The sequence below is a fragment of the Macaca mulatta genome, chromosome 3 (genome assembly GCF_049350105.2).
Source record: "Macaca mulatta isolate MMU2019108-1 chromosome 3, T2T-MMU8v2.0, whole genome shotgun sequence".
Classification (NCBI taxonomy): domain Eukaryota; kingdom Metazoa; phylum Chordata; class Mammalia; order Primates; family Cercopithecidae; genus Macaca; species Macaca mulatta.
The window spans coordinates 34,807,528-34,818,470 of NC_133408.1; the positions used below are offsets into that span (position 1 = coordinate 34,807,528).

General features: G+C 50.8%; 2 protein-coding genes across 51 annotated transcripts in view; one reads left to right on the forward strand and one right to left on the reverse strand.

Annotated features, from left to right (window-relative positions):
* The window catches only part of SUN1 (Sad1 and UNC84 domain containing 1), a 57,900-nt gene extending 48,436 nt beyond the window's left edge, over positions 1 to 9,464 (forward strand). For all 50 annotated transcript variants that reach the window (XM_077995905.1, XM_077995906.1, XM_015133131.3 and 47 more), the window contains 4 exons: positions 1,608 to 1,723; positions 4,292 to 4,459; positions 7,048 to 7,140; positions 7,793 to 9,464. In XM_077995905.1, coding sequence (XP_077852031.1) covers positions 1,608 to 1,723; positions 4,292 to 4,459; positions 7,048 to 7,140; positions 7,793 to 7,909 — 494 coding nt within the window. In that variant the 3' untranslated portion in view covers positions 7,910 to 9,464. The remainder of the gene's footprint in view (positions 1 to 1,607; positions 1,724 to 4,291; positions 4,460 to 7,047; positions 7,141 to 7,792) is intronic.
* The window catches only part of PRKAR1B (protein kinase cAMP-dependent type I regulatory subunit beta), a 482,327-nt gene that overhangs the window by 319,535 nt on the left and 151,849 nt on the right, over positions 1 to 10,943 (reverse strand). The gene's annotated exons all lie outside the window — the stretch shown is intronic.

Sequence of the window (10,943 nt, forward strand, 5' to 3'; positions counted from 1 at the left end):
CTACCAAAAAGATACAAAAAAATTATCCGGGTGTGGTGGGCGCCTGTAATCCCAGCTACTCGGGAGGCTGAGGCAGGAGAATCGCTTGAACCCAGGAGGCAGAGGTTGCAGTGAGCCAAGATCGTACCATTGCACTCTAGCTTGGACAACAAGTGAAACTTCATCTCAAAAAAAAAAAAAAAAAAAAAAAGCACAATTAAGTTATTCACTGTAGTCACCCTGTTCTGCTATCATACAGTAGGTCTTATGCATTCATTTTTCTTAGAGACAAAGAGTCTCTGTTGCCCAGGCTGGAGTGCAGTGGTGCAGTCTCGGCTCACCACAACCTCTGCCTCCCAATTTCAAGCGATTCTCCTGCCTCGGCCTCCTGAGTAGCTGGGACTACAGGGGCACAGCACCACGTCTGGCTAATTTTTGTATTTTTAGTAGAGATGGGGTTTGTCCCTGTTGGTCAGGCTGGTCTGGAACTCCTGACCTCAGGTGATCTGCCCGCCTTGGCCTCCCAAAGTGCTGGGATTACAGGCGTGAGCCACTGCACTCTGCCTCATTCTCTTTCTTTCTTTTTTTTTTTTTTTTTTTGACCCATTAACCATTCCCACTTTCCCCAAGCCCCAACTCCCCTTCCCAGTCCCTGGTACCACCCTTCTACTGTCTCTGTCCATGAGTTCAACGGTTTTGGTTTTTAGATCCCACAAATAAGTAAGAACATGGGATGTTTGTCTTTCTATGCCTGGCTTATTTCACTTAACATAAAGACCTCTGGTATCCATCCATGTTGCAAATGACAAGCCTTTTTTTTTTTTTTTTTTTTTTTGAGGTGTAGTCTTGCTCTGTCACCCAGGCTGGAGTCAGTGACGTGATCTTGGCTCATTCCCAGTTCAAGCAATTCTCCTGCCTCAGCCTCCCAAGTAACTGGGATTACAGGCGCCCGTCACCATGCCTGGCTAATTTGTGTATTTTTAGTAGAGATGGGGTTTCGCCATGTTGGCCAGGCTGGTCTGGAACTCCTGACCTCAAGTGATCCATCTGCCTCATCCTCCCAAAGTGCTGGGATTACAGGTGTGAGCGACTGCGCCTGGCCTGCTCTCATTGATTTTTATGGCTGAGTAGTACTCCATTGTGTTTATGCAACCCATTCATCTGTTAGTGGACATTTAGGTTGCTTCCAGATGTTAGTCATGGTAAACAAGTAGTGCTGCACCAAAGATAGAAGTGTGGATCTCCCTACGATAGACGGCCCTCCTTTCTGTTGGGTATGTACCTCGGAGTGGCATTGCTGGGTCATATGGTAGCTCTGTTGTGGGTTTTCTGAGGGACCTCCGAACCGCTCTCCATGGTGGTTGTACTAGTCTCCATTCCCAGCAACAGTGCGTGAGGATTCCTTTCTCCGTGTCCTCACCAGCATTTGTTACTGCCTGTCTCTAGGATAGAAGCCATTTTAACGGCAGGGAGAGGAAATCTCATTGCAGCTTTTACTTGCATTTCTCTATCAGTGACGTTGAGCACTTTTCTTGAAAACATTCTGAGTAAATCCTTAAGAGGTGCAATACTATTACTTCCAAAATGGTGGAACTGGGCCCTGAGACTGATCTGAACTTTGCTTTAAGGTGGCAGCATCCTGAGTACTCGCTGTTCTGAAACGTACGAAACCAAAACGGCCCTGATGAGTCTGTTTGGGATCCCGCTGTGGTACTTCTCGCAGTCCCCACGCGTGGTCATCCAGGTGAGTGGCCGCCGGTGGCCGGAGCTGCTCTTCAGCATGGGCTCTGTTAGTGTTCACAGGTCGTACGTCCCCAGCCTGGCAGAACTTCGTGAGATGAACATGTCTGTGGAACTGGTACCGCAAGCAGCAGCAGTGTTCCCACACCGAGGAGTCCCCGTGTAGCCTCCACGCTACACGTCTGTTGGCTTGGGTTTAGTGTCGCAAAGATGGGACCGTGTGGCACATGCTGGTCCCGTCGGCCTTCCTCCCTCCCTCTTTTGAGTGGCAACTGTTCCTGCTCAGGGCTGTGGGTCTTCCGTCACGAGAGTGTCAGCTGTGCTTTCTCGGGTGTTGAGAGAGAATAGGTGGGGAGGCCCTTGCTGTCTGGCCTCGGTGTAGGCCTTTACCCCCCGTCTCCCAGGCCTTCACCCCCCGTCTCCTGGACGTTCTGCTGTCGTCCTTATTGTGTACTGCTTTTCTGTGGCTTCGTTTAATACTTTATACTATTGACTGTACAAGTTTAAAGCACTAAAGGATGGAGAATTTAAACAGATAGATCTATTTTGCCTCAGTACTCAAATCCTGCCTAATATTCATGACATGTTTTGAAGAAAAGTCCAGTAATTCCTTGTATGTGGAACAATGCCAAGACAGCTTTCACTTGGAAAACACAAGTCCAGCCTGAAAGAATTCATGACATGCCCGTGACCTGAAGTTGAAGGTCCTGCGGGACTGTCGTCGTCATGATCTCGTCCCCAGGCCACCCCGGTGGAAGTGTCAGGTCGGCGGGACTGTTTGGCTTTCTGTGGCCATCAGCAGCACACAGACTCACCAGCACTTTGCTCCCGAGGGCGCAGCCGGGAGCCCTCCTCACTGCAGGCAGATGCAGCCTCTGCTGCCGTGAAGCCACACAGCCCTGCGCTTGGCATGCAGCTGGTTTTTCCGTGCCAGCTCGCGAGCGCCACCGGCACAGTCTGTGTCACCCGGCAGGGCCGACAGGTTTCCTGCATGGGGTTGCCACGGTGTTCCTGCATGGCGGTTCTCCTGCTCCTGGCTGTAACCTCCTCCTCAGCGGGCTTGGTGATCCTGACCCTTCCAGAGGAGCTCACTGGCCCGCAGCGTCGTCAGCGTGACGCTGGTGGGGATCTGGGGGTGAGAGTGCAGTGTGGCTTCAGTGTCTCAGAGACTGAGGGAGAGGGTGGAGCTCAGCCCTCCCTGGCACAGTTCTCTCTCGGCAGGAACTGCACGTCCCTGGAGGGGCAGACTTCATATAAACCGCTGTCACTGTGATGGGACTGGACCGCGAAGCTGTCGGCTCCTGGGAAGTAAAGAGAACGTTTACAGAACGTAGGGACAGCAGATGGAAGGGACCATATAAACCGCCGTCACTGTGATGGGACTGGACCGCGAAGCTGTCGGCTCCTGGGAAGTAAAGAGAACGTTTACAGAACGTAGGGACAGCAGATGGAAGGGACCACAGTGGAGCCTCGCCAGAGGGTCTCTCCAGACCTTTGGGCGAGGGCGTGGCCCAGCTCACTGCACGTCGGGGAAGTTGCTGTGGTGCCACACCGAGGAGTGTGCCAGCATGCTGGGAAAGCCTGTGCACAGCAGGGTGACTCACCAGGCGTTTGGCTGCAGCACTCCCAAGAGGGGAACCAGGGAACCTCAGTGTCCCTCCAGCACCCTGAGCTGGCAAGGGCTAGGCTCTGCGCTGGCAAAGGGAGAGCAGTTCAAGGCTCAGCTCCATCTTCACAGCGCAGCAGAAGGGTGGCTTGGGGGCTGAGGGGCAGTAAATGCACAGCTGGCATAGAGGAGAAGCCGGCGGGTACGTGCCCATTGTTCACCGTCTCGTCTAAACATGAACTAACGTGTGTGTCATTCTCACACACCGAAGGCAGGCTGCCTGCACGGCGGCCTCCTCCATTGCACACAGCAGCATGACTGCCTGGACACAGCGTCTGCAGCTTCTCAGCCAGTCCCTGTGTGTGCCTGGGGACGTCGCGCTGTGAGGCGTGCTCTCGGTCGCATCTGCATCCTGCAGTTCTGTCCCTGCACCTGGAGGTGGAGGTGCGACTGCAGGCCAGAGGCAGATGTGTGCACAGTGGGCTGACCTCGCCAAGCTGCGCTTCTGGGGCTGCACGCCGCACCGTGGCCGGCGGTGAGAATGTGCATCTCCCCAGGGCGTCAGCGGCAGACTCTGTTAGACCCTTGATTTGATGTTGGTCGGATGGGGGCAGTGGTGGTTCCCTGTGATGTTGTCCCTTCTTGCTGTGCAGGGTGGAGGGCATCTTCCCACGACCGAGGACCACTGACGTTCACCTTTTCTTTGAAGTATGTTGTATGTCTCACCCATTTTTCTTTAAGGTTCTGGTCATTTTAACTTTTATACAACATACAGGCTGGAGATAATGGCCCTTTGAGGAGTGAATTACAAATGTTTTTCCCAGCTTATCTTTGGATTTTGCTCATGGCAGTTTCTACCATGTAAAAATTATTTTTAGCTCAGTATAATCAGCCTTTCCTCTTACTGCTTCTAAGTGGGTAAGAGCATGCTCACACTCCGAGTCCTCATGTTTTTCTTTTCCTCAGCCTGACATTTACCCCGGTAACTGCTGGGCATTTAAAGGCTCCCAGGGGTACCTGGTGGTGAGGCTCTCCATGATGATCCACCCAGCCGCCTTCACTCTGGAGCACATTCCTAAGACGCTGTCGCCAACAGGCAACATCAGCAGCGCCCCCAAGGACTTCGCCGTCTATGTGAGTGCACGTGGCTGCCTCTCCTCCTCCCACACCTTCCTGGGAGTTCCCACAGATGAAAGCAAGTGACGTGAGCGCACTGGGGATGGCTGCCTCCGGCCGCCCTCTCTCAGCAGATTCAGTGTTGAGGGGAACATTCTAGTGTTTTTCCAGGGAGGGTAACTTAGAAATGGCATATTACCTGATGTCCACTTTACGTGCAGTACTACACTGACCAAGGCAGACACACCTAAGGATTTTGCTCTTCGCTGCCTTTGCCAGGTTGCCTGTGACAGGTGTTCGGGCAACTGGGTGACATGGGAGCAGCTAACTGACAAGAGGACTGCCATGATCCCAGCCCCAGAAAAACCCACCATTAATACTGTGATACTTTCTGGTTTCTTCCCCATGCCTTTTAAAGAATACAGTTGAGTCTGTAATCCCAGCACTTTGGGAGGCCAAGATAGGCGGATCACCTGAAGTCAGGAGTTCGAGACCAGCCTAGCCAACATGGTAAAACCTGGTCTCTACTAAAATATACCAAAAAAAAAAAAAAAAAAAAAGCCAGGCATGGTGGTGCACGCCTGTAATCCCAGATACTTGGGAGGCTGAGGCAGAAGAATCACTTGATCTAGGAGGCGGAGGTTGCTTTGAGCTGAGATCGTACCCCTGCACTCCAGCCTGGGCAACAGAGTGAGACCCTGTCTTAAAAAAAAAAATTACTGTTCAGACAGTAGTGTTTATGAACCTTTAAAATTTTCATAAAACATTTCATAAAAGTATTACTGCCCTTAAAAAAAAAATTGGCCAGGCGTGGTGGCTCACGCCTGTAATCCCAGCAATTTGAGAGGCCGAGGCAGGTGGATCACCTAAAGTTGGGAGTTTGAGACCACCTTGGTCATCATGGTGAAACCCATCTCTATTAAAAATACAAAATGCAAAAATTAGCCGGGCATGGTTGCGTGCCTGTCATCCCAGCTACTCAGGAGTCCGAGGCATGAAAGTCACTTGAACTTGGGAGGCAGAGGCTGCAGTGAGCCAAGATTGAGCCACTACACTCCAGTCTGGGCAACAGAGCGAGACTGTGTCGCAAAAGGAAAAAAAAAAAAGGAAATTGTATTACGAGCGTTTTTCCGGGGCAGTTAGACTTTATGGCCATCCTCAAGTAGCGTCAATCCTCCGTGTTTATCTGGCCGGTTCTCCTCTCGCTGAGTATTTCTTTCCCTTTTCTGCTTCCCTGTGTAACTGCCGCTCCTTTACACCTTCATAATCCCCATGGACAAGACACTCACAAGTGGCATCACGGTTTCAGAGGCCAGCAGCATGTTTTACGGCCAAGTCAGTGCACTGTGTTACTAGCGTTTTCTTTTTCTTTTTCTTTTTTTTGAGATGGACTTTCATCTTGTTGCCCAGGCTGAAATGCAGTGGCGTGAAAACTCACCACAACCTCTGCCTCCTGGGTTCAAGCGATTCTCCTGCCTCAGCCTCCCGAGTAGCTGGGACTACAGGCCACGCCACCACGCCTAGCTATTTGTATTTTTTTTTTTTTTTTGAGACAGAGTCTCACTCTGTTGCCCAGGCTGGAGTGCAGTGGCGCAATCTCAGCTCACTGCAAGCTCCGCCTCCCAGGTTCACGCCGTTCTCCTGCCTCAGCCTCCCGAGTAGCTGGGACTACAGGTGCCCACCACCTCGCCCGGCTAATTTTTTTGTATTTTTAGTAGAGACGGGGTTTCACCGTGTTAGCCAGGACAGTCTCGATCTCCTGACCTCATGATCCGCTCGTCTCAGCCTCTCAAAGTGCTGGGATTACAGGCGTGAGCCACCGCACCCAGCCCTGTATTTTTATTTCACTGGTGATTATCAGAGGCAGTAATTACTCACTCGCTGGAATTTCTTTAGATCTAGGGAGCTGGAACTCCCTAGAAAGTCCTTTCCCATTTCAAAACAGATATGCAAATAGTCCCCTGTATCTTCTGCTAGTTTTCTGACTCTGGTAAAATACAACATAAAGCTTACCATTTTAATAAGTGCACAGTCCAGTGACGTTAAGTCCAGTCACACTGTCGTGCTGCCATCACCACTATCATCTCCAGAGCTGCTCCATCTTCTAGTCTGAATCTCTATCCCCACTGAGCCCTGACTCCCCACACCCCAGCTTGGCCCAGCACCCCCTTCTGCCTGCTCTCCTGCTGGAGTCGGTCTTCTGTGGCCCCTCCTCCCACTAGTGAGGCCTCGTCTCCCCAGGCTCAGCAGGTGCTCCAGAGCTTCCACTGTGCAGAGGGCAGCAGCTGAGCATGGTCTGTGCATCGGGCGGGGTCACTTCTCTGACACACATGAGTGTGTCCTGTTTTGGCCACAGTTTTCCTAATGTGTATAATGGGGGGAATCGTGCTGACCTCAGGACGTGTCATGGGTTATGTGAAGCCCTCAACAAAACATACCCCTTCCTTCCAGGGAAGGCCTCATGACTGTGCCGTGGAGGAGTGACTTTCTCTAACTAAGTGGAGGGAAACGGTCCTGTTTGCTCAGTGTTAGCTGTGGAAGGGAACAGTCCTCTCTGCTCAGTGTTACTTTTCCATTAGTTCATGATTGTATGGTCTCGATTTCAGGGATTAGAAAATGAGTATCAGGAAGAAGGGCAGCTTCTGGGACAGTTCACGTATGATCAGGACGGGGAGTCGCTCCAGATGTTCCAGGCCCTGGTAAGAACCGGGACTTGCACTGCCCTGGGGTCTCTTGAGTCCCACAGCCTCTCGTGACAGCAGGGCCCAGCCGGCATCAACAGACTGGAAAGCAGCGTGAGGACCAGCCTTTGAAAAACGTTAACCTGCGTTTCCTGGCTCTGCATTAATGAGCCTTTCCGTGGCTAATAGAGTTCTCAGTTTTACCCGTGCTTCATGCCCCGTGATACATTACTTACAAGGATCATATTAAAGAGTTAACTTCCGGCTGGGCATGGTGGTTCACGCCTGTAATCCCAGTACTGTGGGAGGCTGGGGCGAGTAGATCACGAGGTCAGGAGTTCAAGATCAGCCTGACTGACCAACATGGTGAAACCCCATGTCTACTAAAAATACAAAAATTAGCTGGGCGTGGTGGCACTTGCCTGTAATCCCAGCTACTCGGGAGGCTGAGGTAGGAGAATCGTTTGAAACCGGGAGGCAGAGGTTGGCTGAGATCGCGCCATTGCACTCCAGCCTGGGTGACAGGGCAAGACTCTGTCTCAACAACAACAAAAGGTTAATTTCCAATTTAGCTGCTTCCTGTCAGACGTCATATTTGGGGAAGTGATTGGGCTTGGGGTTATAAATACGAAATACATGTTTTGTTTTGTTTTTTCCTCCTTGATTTCAGAAAACACCTGACGACAGAGTTTTCCAAATAGTGGAACTTCGGATTTTTTCTAACTGGGGCCATCCTGAGTACACCTGTCTGTATCGGTTCAGAGTTCATGGCGAACCTGTCAAGTGAAGACAGTACTCATTATTTTTGTACATTTTTGTATATACTGGGACAGCCTGAAACACTGGAATCCTTCGTGGACGAGGGCATATACACTGATGGGACAGTGCCACTCCTTCAATAAACGTGGCTGCTGGCCAGGGACTAGAGCGTGTGACGGGCGCCCTGGCACCACCTGTTGGGTGCTCACTGACTGCATGTGCAGAGGGGTCAGCAGCAGGGGAAGCGTGTTGAACACGTGTCTCAGACGCTCCTTGTTTTTAATAGGAAGTTCTTTGTATTTGCATTTCCTTGACAACAGGAGCAAAGCAGAGGAAGCTGAGAGTCTGGCGTGTTCTTGACGCTTTGGTCTTGAGCCTTGCACTGGCTCTTCTAAAGGACTTTTGGAGGGCAGATAATTTCATCTGTTAAATCCAACACACATTTCTTTCAGGGAAAAACAATGTCACCAAATTTTCAGAGTTCTAAACTCCTTTCCTTCAAGCCGGGATTTTCCTTTATTCAGCACCAGTACGTACTAAGTCTCCAGATGGGGAAATGACTAAAATGGGTTTTTCTGCTTTGTTTGCTCTACTTCTGAGAAAGGTTTCCAGTCTGGACTCGCTGTACCAATATCCGTGGTGGAATATGGGAGCGTTTCATTCTCCTTGTAGGCTGAAGTCAGTCTGACTTGAAGGAGGCTGGTTTGGATCTAAGCAAACACCCAGATGGGGTTCTTTGGTCTCAGCAAGGCTTTTCCTGTTGGGATTCACAGTAAACAGAAACCCAGAAATCTCACCTTGGGTGTTTTCAGGGGTCATTTTGAGTTTTGCTGAATAGGGAGCACGAGATACCCTGAGCCTTCCTCTCTTCACTGGTGGTGATCAGAGGAGCTGTCTGGTGTGTCAGGGTCGTGAAGCCGTTACATTTCAGGACGATCCTCTTTCCTTCAGCAGCACTTCTTACTGGCTCTGGCTGGAATCTGCCTTTTATCACAGCTGTCACCATTCTCACGTGATTCTCGTGAGACTCTCTGGTTATAATTACTATTTAATATTTAGACTGTTTTACTGAGCAGACTTTATAATAATGAGATATCTGCAAGGCACTTAAAGTGTTACAGATGTTTTACCTTAAGAATTATTTAAGTTGTGTTGGGTTAAGACAGTTTTCGGTGTACCGTAAATGTTGTGTTTTCAGAAAAAGACAAAACGATGGTGCTGACTGGTTTTCTGTATATTGCACAACAGTCCTCAAATCCACGAAACTATTCATACATCAAGCAGCATTTTTTTCACTCTCCTTAGAATTGGAACTATGCAGTTAAAGCGGATAAAATGTACAGATGTTTCATATATTACAGGTTACATATATAAATCAAAATTTCCTATATAAAACTGATTTGGGATTTGGGGTGGAAATATTTTGAATATTTATTTTTAAAGATGCAAGATAGGACTTTGTGCAATGTATTTTTGTAAATGCTTTTCAAAATATCTGTCTTTGGTAGTGCTGCTGCTGCTGCCACCAAATTGGTAAGATGCTATTAAGAGGTTTAAATAAAGAGTTTTAATTTTTAAAAGTTCATGGGATATAAACAGTATTTCTTTTCTCAGTTTATCTGTCTCTGCCCCTGGGATGTGGGGAGGGACTGGGTTTGCTGGCTGTTGTTGGCAAGCTCTGTGGCACAGCCTTTGGTAACCTGTCCTCCAAGGCCTTGAGGCCTCAGGTGTGCTGGGCATCTCTTTCTGTAGGGCACCATTTCCACTTGGAAAACGGACTGAATTACAAGTTGCTTGATGGGCAGAACGTTAGGAGATGTGATGGCTTTCCTCAGGACACAGTTTTCATCGCTGCTTCTGTAGCTGAAAGGCAGGTGCTGACACCAGGTCACAGGTGATAGCACACACACCACACTGTTTCACACCTGGCTTTTCCCCAGTTACCAAGTGTGTCCCGTAAGAACCTTTTTTTTTTTTTTAAACAGCTGTTTTTGTCCATTGTATGCACAGCTGGATCATGGTGATTCAAACAGGGCCCAGCTTAAAGGCTTGTTTCCTCTTTTTTATTGTAAACAATGCTAACCTATAAGGTCGGAAGTCTAACGGAGTCTTCAGACCAAACCGCTTTCAAACCCCAGTGCTTACAGCCAAGCTATTTCCAAACCCGCATGGCTAGGGCTGGGCCCCGGTCCCGTTTCTAACTCTCTGCCTGGGGTTGGACCCCGTTTCCGCCGCCTGACGGGGCTGGAAGCTCTAGGCCGACCCAGTCCCCCCTTCGAGCAGGGCCCGACCCCTGGGGAGTGACTGTCCGTCAACCCAGGCACAGCCACAGGTCCCCAGCCACGGCCAGGGAAGGACCACAGGTGGCTTTTCGAAGAGGAGGAAGGCAGCTCAGCTATCCTAAAAGGTTTTTTTGTTTGGAGACACAGTCTGGCTCTGTTACCCAGGCTGGAGGGCAGTGGTGCCATCTTGGCTCACTGCAACCTCTACCTCCTGGGTTCAAGCAATTCTCCTGCCTCAGCCTCCCAAGTAGGTGGAATTACAGGCATGCGCCACCACACCCAGCTCATTTTTGTATTTTTAGTAGAGACGTGGTTTCGCCATGTTGGCCAGGCTCGTCTGGAACCCCTGACCTCAGCTGATCTGCACCTCGGCCTTCCAACGTACTGGGATTACAGGCGTGAGCCGCCGCGCTCGGCTCTATAAACGTATTTTTAATTTAAACGTTTTACACGTAGAGCTCAATGGCTGCTGTTAACACCAAGCGCGTGGGCAGGGCCCCACCCCAGGACGCTCCCTGCTCAAGGTCAGCCGCCGCCGCAGCCTCGGGCTCCCCGCCGCGCCGCACCAGGCAGTTCCACCCCACCGGCCATTGTGGCGCGAGCCAGTCCCGGCCCCGGGTCACGTGCTGCGCCCCGCCCCGCCCCGGGCCACGCGTTGCCTGCGGCCCCGCCCCTGGGTCACGTGTTGCCTGCAGCCCCCGCCCCAGGTCACGCGCCGCCAGCCGGCGCGCCCGCCCCCGACTGCGCGCGACTCCTCGCGGCCACCGTAGAAGGGCGTCG